General features: G+C 48.1%; 2 protein-coding genes across 2 annotated transcripts; both read left to right on the plus strand.

Moving 5' to 3' along the window:
• Nucleotides 1–8316: 8316 nt before the first annotated feature.
• Nucleotides 8317–8999, plus strand: LOC136523597 (uncharacterized). Its single transcript, XM_066517225.1, has 2 exons — nt 8317–8323; nt 8458–8999. Exons 1-2 carry the CDS (start codon nt 8317–8319, stop codon nt 8997–8999), a joined length of 549 nt encoding a protein of 182 aa, XP_066373322.1.
• A 102-nt stretch (nt 9000–9101) lies between these two features.
• LOC136523598 (uncharacterized) lies at nt 9102–9782 on the plus strand. The gene has a single exon (XM_066517226.1). The coding sequence runs from the start codon at nt 9102–9104 to the stop codon at nt 9780–9782; it is 681 nt and encodes a 226-aa protein (XP_066373323.1).
• Nucleotides 9783–12784: the final 3002 nt, after the last annotated feature.

Here is a 12784-nt window from a genome sequence, read left to right on the forward strand (position 1 = left end):
AGCGACCATCACGGCGCCGGCCCCGTTGACGATCGCTTTGCCGAGTGCCAACCCTGCAGGCACTTAGCAAAGATTTTTTTATTTTTTTTAAAAAAAATTCTTTGCCGAGTGCCTTCTATCCGGCCCTTGGCAAAGATGTTTTATTTTTTTTCTAAAAATTCTTTGCCGAGTGCCCCCTGGCCGACGCTCGGCAAAGTTTGAATTTTTTTTTAAAAAAAATCTTTGCCGAGTGCTCTCTGACCGGCACTCGGCAAAGTTTGAATTTTTTTTAAAAAAATTCTTTGCCGAGTACCATGGTCATTGCACTCGGCAAAGCTGGAAAAATGGTTTTCCGAGCGCCCATTTTTGCAGCTTTGCCGAGTGCAGTGACCATGGCACTCGGCAACGGGGTCCTTTGCCGAGTGCAACACTCGGTAAAGTGACCCAAAACGGCAATTTTTTTTACATTCCATCATGACAAATAAATTCATACAAACATATATCACATATATATCTCATCCATCACATATATATCTCATCCATCCACACATCCATCCGCACATATCATATCCATCACAATATATATCACATATATAATAATAAGTGCTCAAGTTCATCCAAATAAATCCACAAGTCCATCACAAGTCCATCAAAGTTCACAAGTGCATCACAAGTATATCACAAGTCCATCACCAAGTGAACAACAAATGAAAAAAATACAACGTGCACTCATCTCGGCCACTGCGACTGTGGTGAAGGCCCATCTCCATCATTCGGAGGTGCATGAGGTGGATTATTCGAAGCAGGGTGCCAATCACGACCAACATCTTATCGAAGCCTTTTCGACTCAAGTTTAACTCGGACTTCAACCCCATTAAGCGTCCAATGGCATCCAGTTGAGACACCGTTGACCGATCGTGAACGGGTTTATGTGGTGAGTCCATCATGTCATAGAACGCCTGTGCGGCTGCCTCCATCTCTTCCTTCTCACGTCCCTCATCGAATTGTCCTTGGTGAAAGTCATCTAACATGTCTACTACCCCGGCATCAGCATCAAAAGCCTCCACCCGTGGTCTCATCACCTCTTCTCTCATACGATGGGCTTCACCATGGTGGACCCACCGGGTGTAGTCCGGCATAAATCCATTCTTCACAAGATGTTTACCCATTTCCACCCTGTTTACCCTTCTCCTGTTTCCACATTTACTGCAGGGACACAAAACTAGGCAATGTCCTTTAGCAGCCTTGCAAAATGCACTGTTCAAAAAAGCATCGGTCCTGTTCATCCATTCCGTGGTGTAATCACTCTGACTTCTCTAGCCCGTGTACATCCATTGACGGTCATCCATCCTCTAACATATGTATCAGCGAGTAATGTAACCATCAATTGTATCTACATGGTGTTCCTACTGTCTAATAGGTGAGGATAGGTCATAATCCTACCCGCGTATATGTAGATGAGGTTAGTTTCCATGCTCTACTTCTATCCGAGACAGAATTTCGGCAGCACCTCCCCGTTGTTCTCCAGATACACGTCCTGCCAAAGAAGAGTGCGTATCCGGAGAACAACAGGGAGGTGATACCGAAACTCTGTCTCGGACTAGAGCAGACCATGGAAACTAACCCATCTACGCATCCACGGGCTGCCTAAAAAACATGGACAATTCGAAACAGATACGGTCATAGATATGCAAAGATCTGCATACCTCCAACCATATCTCTTTCGAACGGGAGACGCCTAACTGGGTTACGCGATCTACGACCATGATACGGAAAGAGGGGTTATACCTAGGGTGGCGGCGGAGTCAGGCTAGCGGGGTCGTGGCGGGTCGGTGCAGTGGCGAGGCGACGCGGTGCAGGCAGACCGACACGGCGACGGGAACTCCAACTTGGCTCCGACGGGTTCTTCTCTACAAAAATGGAACAAAATACTATCATTTAAAAAAAATTCGGCAGAACCTCCCCTGCACGGTGAGGTTTCCAAAACCTGCAAAAAACAATGGCACGATGGCCGACAAGCACATATGTCTCAAGAGAAGCCATATAGTTTGGATATCAATCCATGCAGAAGAATATATCCAAGTAGTACCACTACTTCTACTACTACTTCCACTATTGCTACTACTACTACCACTAGTTCTACTACTACTACTACCACTATTGCTACTACTACTACCACTACTTCTACTACTACTACCACTAGTTCTACTATTACTACCACTACTTCTAATACTACTACTACCACTAGCACTACTACTACAACTAATACTACTACAACTATCACTACCACGACAACAACAAGAGAGAGGGCATACCTGACGTACGTACATGTGACACGTCGTAGAGATGTCCTGGTTTGTAGAGATATTCTGGTTTGTAAGCTTTGTACGTGACAACGTACACGAAATCTTCTGAAATTTTTATCATAGCCTCCACATACGATATCACGACATCTCAACAAGTTTCATGATTTTCGGACTTCGTTTGCTTTTTATAGAATTTAAAAACACTTCGCACGCAAGTTCGCGGTCATGTTTCGTGAACAAGATGTCCGAAATTTTAGGTTCGTTCCTGGATATGGCCTCACACTACACTCAGTAACATGACTATCATTTTTTGAATCATTAAATTCCATTATTCGTACCACGTGCAGTTCAAATTTATATTTTTCGAAAAAATTCAAGTAAACAAAATAAAGTAACTAAATATATCAAAAAACCACAAAAAATCCCTCAAATTCTAACGAGGAGTTCCTGGTACTTTAAAAGGGTTGCACAAAAAATTTGGAGGCCAAAAACAAAAAAAAACTTTGCCGAGCGCCGGGGCATGGCACTCGGCAAAGGGGGTCTTTGCCGAGTGTCAAGAATAAGGTGCTCGACAAAGAGGATTTTTGATTTTTTTTAGAAATTTACTCTTTGGCGAGTGTCTTCACAGGGGCACTCGACAAAGGTATTTCAAAAAAAATATAATTTTTTTAATTCCTCCCTTTGCCGAGTGCCGAAGTTGTTAGGCACTCGGCAAAGACATTTCAAAAAAAAATATTGAATCTTTGCCGAGCGCCGTGTCAGGGGCACTTGACAAAGTATTTTCCAAAAAAAAAATCTTTGTCGAGTGCTTAACAGCAGGCACTCGGCAAAGAAGAACGTGGCCGAACACCGTTACGCGGGGCAGCCTATGCCGAGTGCCGCGCTTTTACCGAGAGCCTGACACTCGGCAAAGAAATCTTTTGCCGAGTGCTCTTTTTTGCCGAGTGCAATTATTTGCTGAGTGCGGTACTCGGTAAAGAAGGTCTTTATCGAGTACCCGATTTTTGACACTCGGTAAAACAATTTACATTCGGCAAAGGCCCTATTTCCAGCAGTGGAAAGCACTAGCGCAACCCGGAGCCAGAAGCGACACTACGGGACTCAGTGAATTTGCCGAGTGCCAGGGGCACTCGGCAAAGCCCAATTTGCACTCGGCAAAGGCTTTGCCGAGTGCTGCACTCGGCAAAGAGCACTCGGCAAAAAAACACTCGGCAAAGACGTCTTTGCCGAGTGTTTTTTATCGGGCACTCGGCAAAGCCTTTGCCGAGTGCCGACACTCGGCAAAGTTGGAACCGAAAAAAATCCGAAAAAAACCCGAAAAAATGGGAATTTTTACCCAAAAAAAATGTAAATTTTTTTTAATTGGTGGAGGCCCCCACCGGTCAGCGCCCATCCATCTCCGGCTTTTTTCGCGTAAATTTCACGGCTACGCGGCCGACGGGATTCGAACCCAAGACCTCTCGCTGCGCACAAACCTTCTCTACCACTACACCACACTGTCACTTGTGTCTAGATTCCGTTTTAGTTCCCAATATATTATACTAAACCGAGTGTAAATTGCTTATTTGAGGCCCTAAATGAATTCAAATCAAAAAGTGGTCAACTACAAAGTTTCATAACTTTTTGAGATCTACAATTTTCATTTAGTAAGTTTTTCCATCCGAGGTCGTTTGAAAAATTTGAATTTTAAATTTTAGAGATTCAAACGTAGTTTTGCATGATAAGATGATTTCAAATCAAAAAGTTGTCAACTACATAGTTTCATAACTTTTGGAGATCTACAATTTTCATTTAGGAAGTTTTTTCATCCGAGGTTGTTTGAAAAATTCAAATTTTAAAATTTTCAAATTCAAACGTCGTTTTTGCATGAAAAATGATTTCAAATCAAAATGTTGCCAACTACAAAATTTCATAACTTCTCAAGATCTACAAAGTTTATTTTGGTCATTTGTTCATCCGACATAGTGGTAGTAACATTGTTCACAAATCATATATATCTCTTCTATTTTCATGAAATTAATATGAGAGATGTATATTTTATGAACAACGTTATTGTCGCTTTGTCAAATAAATAAATGACCAAAATAAACTTTGTAGATCTTGAGAAGTTATACAACTTTGTAGTTGAAAAGTTTTTCATTTGAATTCATTTAGGGCCTCAAAAATTGATTCGAAAAACTGATTTGCCGAGGGCCAAAAAAATACACACGGCAAAATACCTCTTTGCCGAGTGCCAAAACATAGGCACTCGGCAAACTACGGCTTTGCCGAGTGCTAGAAAAAAAGCACTCGGCAAACTGAGAGTAAATTGCTTGTTTGAGGCCCTAAATGAATTCAAATAAAAAAGTGGTCAACTACAAAGTTTCATAACTTTTTGAGATCTACAATTTTCATTTAGTAAGTTTTTCCATCCGAGGTCGTTTGAAAAATTTGAATTTTAAATTTGAGAGATTCAAACATAGTTTTGCATGATAAGATGATTTCAAATCAAAAAGTTGTCAACTACATAGTTTCATAACTTTTGGAGATCTACAATTTTCATTTAGGAAGTTTTTTCATCCGAGGTCGTTTGAAAAATTCAAATTTTAAAATTTTCAAATTCAAACGTCGTTTTTGCATGACAAGATGATTTCAAATCAAAATGTTGCCAACTACAAAATTTCATAACTTATCAAGATCTACAAAGTTTATTTTGGTCATTTGTTCATCCGACATAGTGGTAGTAACATTGTTCACAAATCTTATATATGTATCTTCTACTTTCATGAAACTAATATGCGAGATATAGATTTTATGAACAACGTTATTGTCGCTTTGTCAAATGAAGAAATGACCAAAATAAACTTTGTAGATCTTGAGAAGTTATACAACTTTGTAGTTGAAAAGTTTTTCATTTGAATTCATTTAGGGCCTCAAAAATTGCTTTGAAAAAATGATTTGCCGAGGGCAAAAAAAATACACACGGCAAAAAGCTTCTTTGCCGAGTGCCAAAACAAAGGCACTCGGCAAAATACATCTTTGCCGAGTGCCAGAAAAAAACACTCGGCAAAGACGTATTTTGCCGTGTGTTTTTGTTTGCCGAGTGTATTTTATTTGGCACTCGGCAAACACGGTCTTTGCCGAGTGCCCGATAAAATACACTCGGCAAAGCCTCGGCACTCGGCAAATCGCCAGTTTCCGGTAGTGCGACGATATAGCCGTGATTCCGTGAACCCCGCGGAGATCCACTCGTTGCCCTCCTGAATCACCATGCCAAGCTCTTTAAGAGCTGTCGAAGACTTGCGCTATTTCCACAGGCGTCAGCAAACAAGCAGCACTGCCGAGTCAAACCCCTTCAGCAACTCCTTGGGCACTTGCCGCCTGGAGTCCATGTCCATCCACCAGTCCGGCAGCACTGCTCCCGGCACCGGCGTTAGCCGTTCCCAGCCAAGCGGGCGCAGGACGCGGCACCAAAATTAAGTTCCCTGGCGAAGATGCAGGAGGTTAACAGTCTCATCCTCCTGGGCACAGAGCGCGCAATCCGCTATTCCGCTGTATCCTGAAGACCGGGTCTTCTCCTTTGTTCTCCCGTCCAGACACGGCCGTGGAGAGCCAACCAGAAAAAGAATTGGACCCTTGGTGGCGCCGATGCTTTCCAGAGCTCTCCCTCGCTCCCAACATGGAAGACATTCGTCCCAGGAAGAACGCATCGATCGATAGGCGAAGGATGCTGTGTATGTTCCATCTGGTGACCACCTCTAGACGAACCGATCGGTGGCCAGCAGTGGACAGTGGTAGCTCAACGGTCTGATTTACACCTAAACTATTAGCGTGGTTTGATTTACCCTCTCATGGCATCACGTAGGATAAAAATGCCATCTAAATCGTCCAGGGTGTAAAAACAGACGTTTTTATTTCCGTAGTTATTAGAAGGGACCACAAACCAATTTTATAGATAAGGAAGGAAATTTGGACTTTGATAATAGTTTAGGGCATACTTCCTTTGTACCAAAATAGATGACCTTATAGAATTTAAATTTTGACCCAAAATACTTGAGTTTCTTACTTTTCAATACGTCTTTCTATTTTCCCAATACACCTCTATTTTTTACTTCTTGAGTTGCATTTTGATCATGGGGGCAGTCAGGCTCCATGGGTGAGCTGAGCTCCGCCCGCCCCACCGCCGGTGGCCACTCCGGTCCCGGCGTCCACCCACAACCCACAGCGCCGGTGGCCTCCCTGGCTCCGGTGTCTGCCCAACCCCAACGCCGTGCGGCTATTCCGGCCCCGACGTCCACCAAATCTAGTTCTTAGCCCCTCGCAGATCCACTCAGCTGCCGCCATGGAGCACGGCTCTTCTTCCCGGCGCTCGTGGGTGGACGAAGTGGAGGAAGAGGAGGCTGCCGGGGACCAACCTTTCATCGCCATGTCGCCTGGCCTGAACCCCGACGCGCCACCTTTCTACGGGGGCTCCTCGCCGGCCGGCTCAGGGTATGGCACGAGGCTCTCGGCTCTCCTTCACCGACTCTGAGGCCTCAGAGGATTCCGAGCCCTACTCCCCGTCTCCGGTGGGGAAGGGGAAGGCCGTCGCTGTTGATGGCCGTCGCCGCCGCCCACGCTGCCATCGTCGCGCAAGGAACCCGGAGGGCTTCATGGCTGCGGCGCGTCGTAGTCATCCCCAATGGGAGACCCTGCCCCTCCAGCTCGCCGACGATGGGCGGCGTCCGTCCGGGGCCGCTCTCCCTGCGCGGTTCTCGGGTCCCCATCGGGGGGGAGTCAGCCCCCCCAGCACGCTGTCGACGGGCAGCGCTCATCCACGGTCGCCCACCCAGCATGACTCTCGGATGCTCCGGACGCCGAGGGGTTTCATCAGGTGCACAGTCGTCGTCGCTGCCGGCGAAGCCAGTCCCGCCCAACCTGGTCGGTCTGTGCTTCAACTGCCTGGGAGATGATCATCGACAACAGTCACTACGGTCTCGACGAATCGTCCCCAGCGATGGTCCGTACCTACCTCGCCACCCACTACGGTCTCGACGAATCGTCGACAACAGTCCGCCGCCATGACCCGGAGGATTTCGTCGTCAGGTTCTCGCGTCGCGTAGACCTGGAACGGGTCATGGGCACCCTGGCGCCCAACGCCCCGTTCTCTCTGATGTGGCGCCCGTGGCGTCGAACATCCCTGGCCTCCGGTGGTTCCTTCCGAATTCCGATTCAGGGTGCTGGTCAGAATGCGACGCGTCCCTCTGCACGCGAGAAGCACGGAGGTGGCGCAAACTATCCTTGGCTCGGCATGTGCTCGTACTGAGCTTGCTCCGCCGGAGGTGACCCCTGCGGATGATGATCGTGAGTTTTTCGTCGCTGCGTGGTGCCTTCACCCGAGGTTCATCCCTGAAGAGAAGATTATCTTCATCCCAGAACCTTCGATGCATGAGGGGCCTTTCTACCACTACCAGGAGGAGCTGCCTGGGCTACGCTATCTGGTGCGGTTCCGCATGGTCGAGCTACAAGACTGGAGCACACCGGAGGATGATGATGATGGCCATGGTTGGAGGGGTGATGATGAGGATGGCTCCGGGGATAGCAACCACAATGGTTACCATCAAGGACTTGATGACGGCGGCCGGTCGCGCGGGCCTCGGACGACCAGATTCACCGGTGCTGGGGACGACGCCCCTCGCCTGAGTCGCGGATGGGGTCCCACTTTCCAGTCGCATGGCGTGGTGCTCGTCGGTTCGGTGGGCTGTCCTGAGCAGAGTGGTCGCTTGGCCAAAAAGAGTCTGGGCAGGTTACGCAAGCCTGGGCTTCAAGCCGAGAGCGTGCTTATGAAGAAATGGGGGCTGCAGTCGGACGAGCAAACGCTGGACTCAGAGTCCTTCTCGCAATTTGAGGCAATCTTCGAGGGCCCTTTGTCGGCATCAAAGCGTGAGGCGCTTGATGCATTGTTCCCAGATGATGGCTACAATGGGCCAACCCTGCTTGAGGTGGCTGCTTAGCCTGATGCTGCTGCTGTCGCTCAAATTGTGTAACCAATGAATGGCGAAAATCTGCTTGTATGGAATGTACGTGGCCTGGGTGCCCGTGCACGTCGCAATGTTGTGTCTCAAGTCGTGTCGCTAGAGAAGGTTGCCGCTGTTCTGCCTTCAGGAAACTAAGCTGTCATGTATTCCTGTGAACCTTATCAATGATATGTTAGGCGCTGGGTTTGATTACTTCTCCCTCCCCGCAAATGGTGCTGCTGGTGGCATCCTGGTTGCCTGGCGCACGTCGGAATGGTCCCTCTCCCAGTTCCGAACAGACTCCTTCAGCATCACAGCCTTCGCGTCGACGGTGAATGGCCCTGAGTTGCAACCGTTCTGGCTCACTACGGTCTATGGACCGCAGTCGGACGATGATAAAGTCGCGTTCCTGAATGAGCTGCGGGCTGTGCGGGAAGCCTGCCAGGGACCTTGGTTCGTTTGCGGTGACTTCAATATGATCTACCGGGCTGAGGACAACAGCAATGGTCGCCTAAACCGCCGTGTTATGCGTCGCTTTGCTCGGTTCCTGAACGAGCTGCTTCTTAGTGAGCTATTCCTACAAGGCAGATTGTTCACATGGTCCAGTGAACGGGAGCATCCCACTCTTGAGAGGATTGATAGGGCCTTCGCCACGACGGATTGGCTTGATGGCTATCCTAATCACCGTTTGCGCGCCCTCTCCACGGACTGCTCAGACCATGCCCCTTTGTTGCTATAGACTACCACCACTCCTTGGGCAACGAAGCGCTTCCGCTTCGAAACCATTTGGACGAGTTTTGATGGTTTCATGCAAGTCGTGTCTGAGGCTTGGGCCTGTCCAATGCCGAACGCAGACGCGTTTCGCGTCCTTGATCACAAGCTGAGAAACACTGCCAAGGCACTCAAGAGCTGGAGCATGAAGAACATAGGCAGCATCAATTTGCAACTAATTATTGCTAGAGAAATCGTGGCACGACTTGAGGCCGCACAAGAACGCCGAATCTTGTCTGTGGAAGAGGTGGCTCTGAGGAAGAGGCTCAAGTGGCGCTGTTTGGGGCTTGCTTCCATGTCAAGGACGATCGCATGTCAGCGTTCCAGGATGCTGTACCTGGAGCATGGTGATGCCAACACGAAGTTCTTCCATCTACAAGCATGCCATCGTATCAGGAAAAATTACATTCACTCCCAGACGGTAGATGGGCATGTTGTGGTAAACAACGAACACATGGCGGATGCCTTGTTTGCTCACTTCAATGGGTTGCTGGGATCACCAGCACAGCGCTCGCGCACAGTTCGGTTTGACCTTCTCAATCTCCCAACCTTAGACCTATCGGCATTGGATGTATGCTTCACTGAAGATGAAATTTGGGCGGTTGTCCGCGACATACCGGCTGAGAAAGCGCCGGGACCTGATGGTTTCACCGGCCTCTTCTACAAAAAAAAACCTGGCCAATCATCAAAGCCGACGTCGTCGCCGCCTTCAACGCCTTCTGTGCCCTGGACGGCCGGAACTTCCACCTGATCAACGAGGCGTTGATGGTGCTGTTGAGGAAGAAGTCGGACGCCGATTCGATCAATGACTACAGACCAATTAGTCTAATGCACAGTTTTGGTAAGCTGATCACCAAATGCTTGGCATCGAGGCTGGCTACTTTCTTGGGGGATCTAGTCAAGCCAAATCAAACGGCGTTCATCCGAGGGAGAAGCATACAAGATAATTTCAGAACGGTGCAACTATCTTGCAAATTGTTAAGCAAAATGGGTGCCCCAACAATGCTCATGAAAATCGACATTGCTAAGGCATTTGACTCGGTATCATGGCCCTTCCTGCTTGAGGTCCTGCAGCACGCAGGTTTCAGCAGGCGATGGAGGGACTGGATGGCGCTGATCCTATCAACAGCAAGCACCAGAATACTGTTAAATGGAAGGCCAGGGGAAAGAATCTGCCATGCAAGGGGTCTGAGGCAAGGAGACCCGCTGTCGCCGACGGTGTTTGTCCTGTCGATGGAAGTGCTTAACGCACTCATCCTCCAGGCCGAACAGGAGCAGCTGTTCTTGCCGCTGGGGAACAGCGCCATATTTTTCAGGGCCTCCTTTTATGCCGATGACATGGTCATCTTCATCAAACCAACAAGGCAAGATCTGATACTGCTGTTGTCTATCATGGAAGCGTTTGAGCAGATATCGGGGCTGAGGACTAACAAAGAGAAAAGCAAGGCCACGCCGATCAAACTGCTCTGAGGAAGAAACCCAGCTTGCTGTTGACACTTTTGGCTGTGCCGTGGAGGCCTTCCCCTGTCGCTATCTTGGCGTTCCTCTGTCCATTAGAAGGCTCCGCCGCTCTGACGAACAGCCTATCATCGATGCGGTCTCGAACCGAATTCCAGCATGGAAGGAGAACCTCCTATAAACTTAGCCGGCCGTGCTACTTTGGTCTCGGCTACCCTCTCAGCGATCCCTGTCTACATCTCCATTGCAGTCTGCCTATCGCCCTGGGCGATTGACTGTATCGATCGGAGTCGCAGGGCGTTCCTTTGGGCCGGTGCTCAAACGGTCGCTGGTGGAAAATGCAGAGTGGCGTGGCGTATGGTCTGCATCCCTAAGGTTCTGGGAGGGCTTGGTATTGTGGAGCTGCGTCGTCTCGGGATCGCTCTTCGTCTGAGATGGGAATGGCTAAGGCGAACAGACCCAGATAGATCCTGGCATGCGTTGCCATCACACCCCGAGCGGGCTGCTCGGGCTTTCTTCCAGGTTGAAGTTCACGTCGAGGTGGGCAACGGCTCCAACACGCTTTTCTGGACAGATCGGTGGATCAATGGCCACTCCATTGGACATATTGCTCCTGCCCTCCTGGCGGCGGTGCCGGCCCGGCTGAGGCGCCGAACGGTCAGCTCGGCGCTGCACGACCGAGCTTGGGCTAGAGACATAAGAGGGGTGCCGACGGTCCAGGTGATCTTGGGCAACCTGCACGTCTGCGATCTGTTGCAAGGAGTCCAGTTGCAGCTGGATGTACAAGATCGATTCGTCTGCCGTTTCATCGCAGATGGAGTTTACTCGGCGTCATCGGCCTACAAGGCGATGTTTATTGGATCGGTCAAGCTCCGAGGAGCAAAGCAGCTGTGGAGTAGGATATCTAGCGGAGGGATGAATAGATCTGTAAAAATACTCAATTTGAAGTCAAATTTATCCGCAGCACTGTCGTTCTGTGAGCGCGGCACTGCCACACCAAAAAGCGGCACTACCGCACCTGTAGGATAGATTAGTTCACAGTTCAAAATCTACCCAACGAAATTTAGATCGAGTAAATTTCTTAGCTTTCTGCAGGGTAGTAGATCACAAATCGACAGCTGAAAGTGGTGGAAACACTACACACAAGTAGATCAGCCTCAAACCCTAGAAATTACCTCAACAACAACCAGAACACAAGTGTAGCAACACAAGCACAAGATGACACAAGGATTTATCCCGTGGTTCAGCTCGTCACCAAGGCTTGCCTAAGTCCACGTTATTGAGGTATACCACTAAGGCTTAGGGCTTTGCAACCCTATCACGTTCTCAAGTCAAGAGAGTGAACTCTTGAGATGAGGGGTGATTTTACTCGCTGCAAGAGGTAGTTACAAACCTTTTGGGGCTGCCACAAACTTAGCAAACTCACCTGGCGACGCTCTAGCCGGCTAGGAGCCAAACTACAAGAGTAACAAACACAACCGCCGGCCAAAACGTGAACCAAATATTCTTTAGACTTTGAAAATCAGTGGAGCTGCTCTCTAATCACTTTTGACACTTTTTTCTCTCAAGGATTGATGGGGAAGTCAAAGAGAAAGCCTGAGAGCTTGAAGGACACCAATGGAGGAGAGAGGAGATGAGCACTTGTTGATTTTCGTCGGTTTAAACCGTTGGGGAAGAAGAGAGAGACGTTATGGAGGACAGAAAAAAGTATAAATACCCCTTGCCTCCCAACGGTTACTTAAGTGCGGCAGTGCCTTTCTCCAGGTGCGGCACTGCCGCACCCAGCAAGACAGCAAGGATGAAGGAGTTGTTAAGTTGGCTGTCTTGATTGAGGTGTGAGGATATTTTGTGTAAAGATTAAGCATTTGGTTGTACACTTTTAACTAGTTGTAGTGTCTCCCTTTATAGTACGGTTTTCCCATACTCAATTTCAAAAGACAAAAGAATTCAAAACTCCTTTGAGCACGATGCCGTCCTTATTTGTAATTGGGGGCTCCTTCTTTCCATGTAATATCCTCTATAATGAATTCTCTGCTTGTCATCTTAATAAATCTTATTAGTTCTCTAATTAGGTGGTCATCAACACCAAAACCCATATTAGGGCTTGATTGCACTTACAATCTTTTCCTTTTTGGTGATTGATGACAACCCAATTAGAGCTTACAAAAGATATAAAATAAATAACTGAGAATTTTTTTCGAGCCATGGGTGTAGAGCCTCCTCTAAATATGTGAATAGAAAAATGAATTCTCAACTTGGCATAAGAGGCCAAGATTCACACTTTAGTGAAGTGAA

The sequence above is a fragment of the Miscanthus floridulus genome, chromosome 18, assembly GCF_019320115.1.
Source record: "Miscanthus floridulus cultivar M001 chromosome 18, ASM1932011v1, whole genome shotgun sequence".
In the NCBI taxonomy this organism is placed as follows: Eukaryota; Viridiplantae; Streptophyta; class Magnoliopsida; order Poales; family Poaceae; genus Miscanthus; species Miscanthus floridulus.

Coding starts and splice junctions, on each gene's coding strand:
- LOC136523598 (XM_066517226.1), top strand. CDS start 9,102: ATGCCGAACGCAGACGCGTTTCGCGTCCTTGATCACAAGCTGAGAAAC.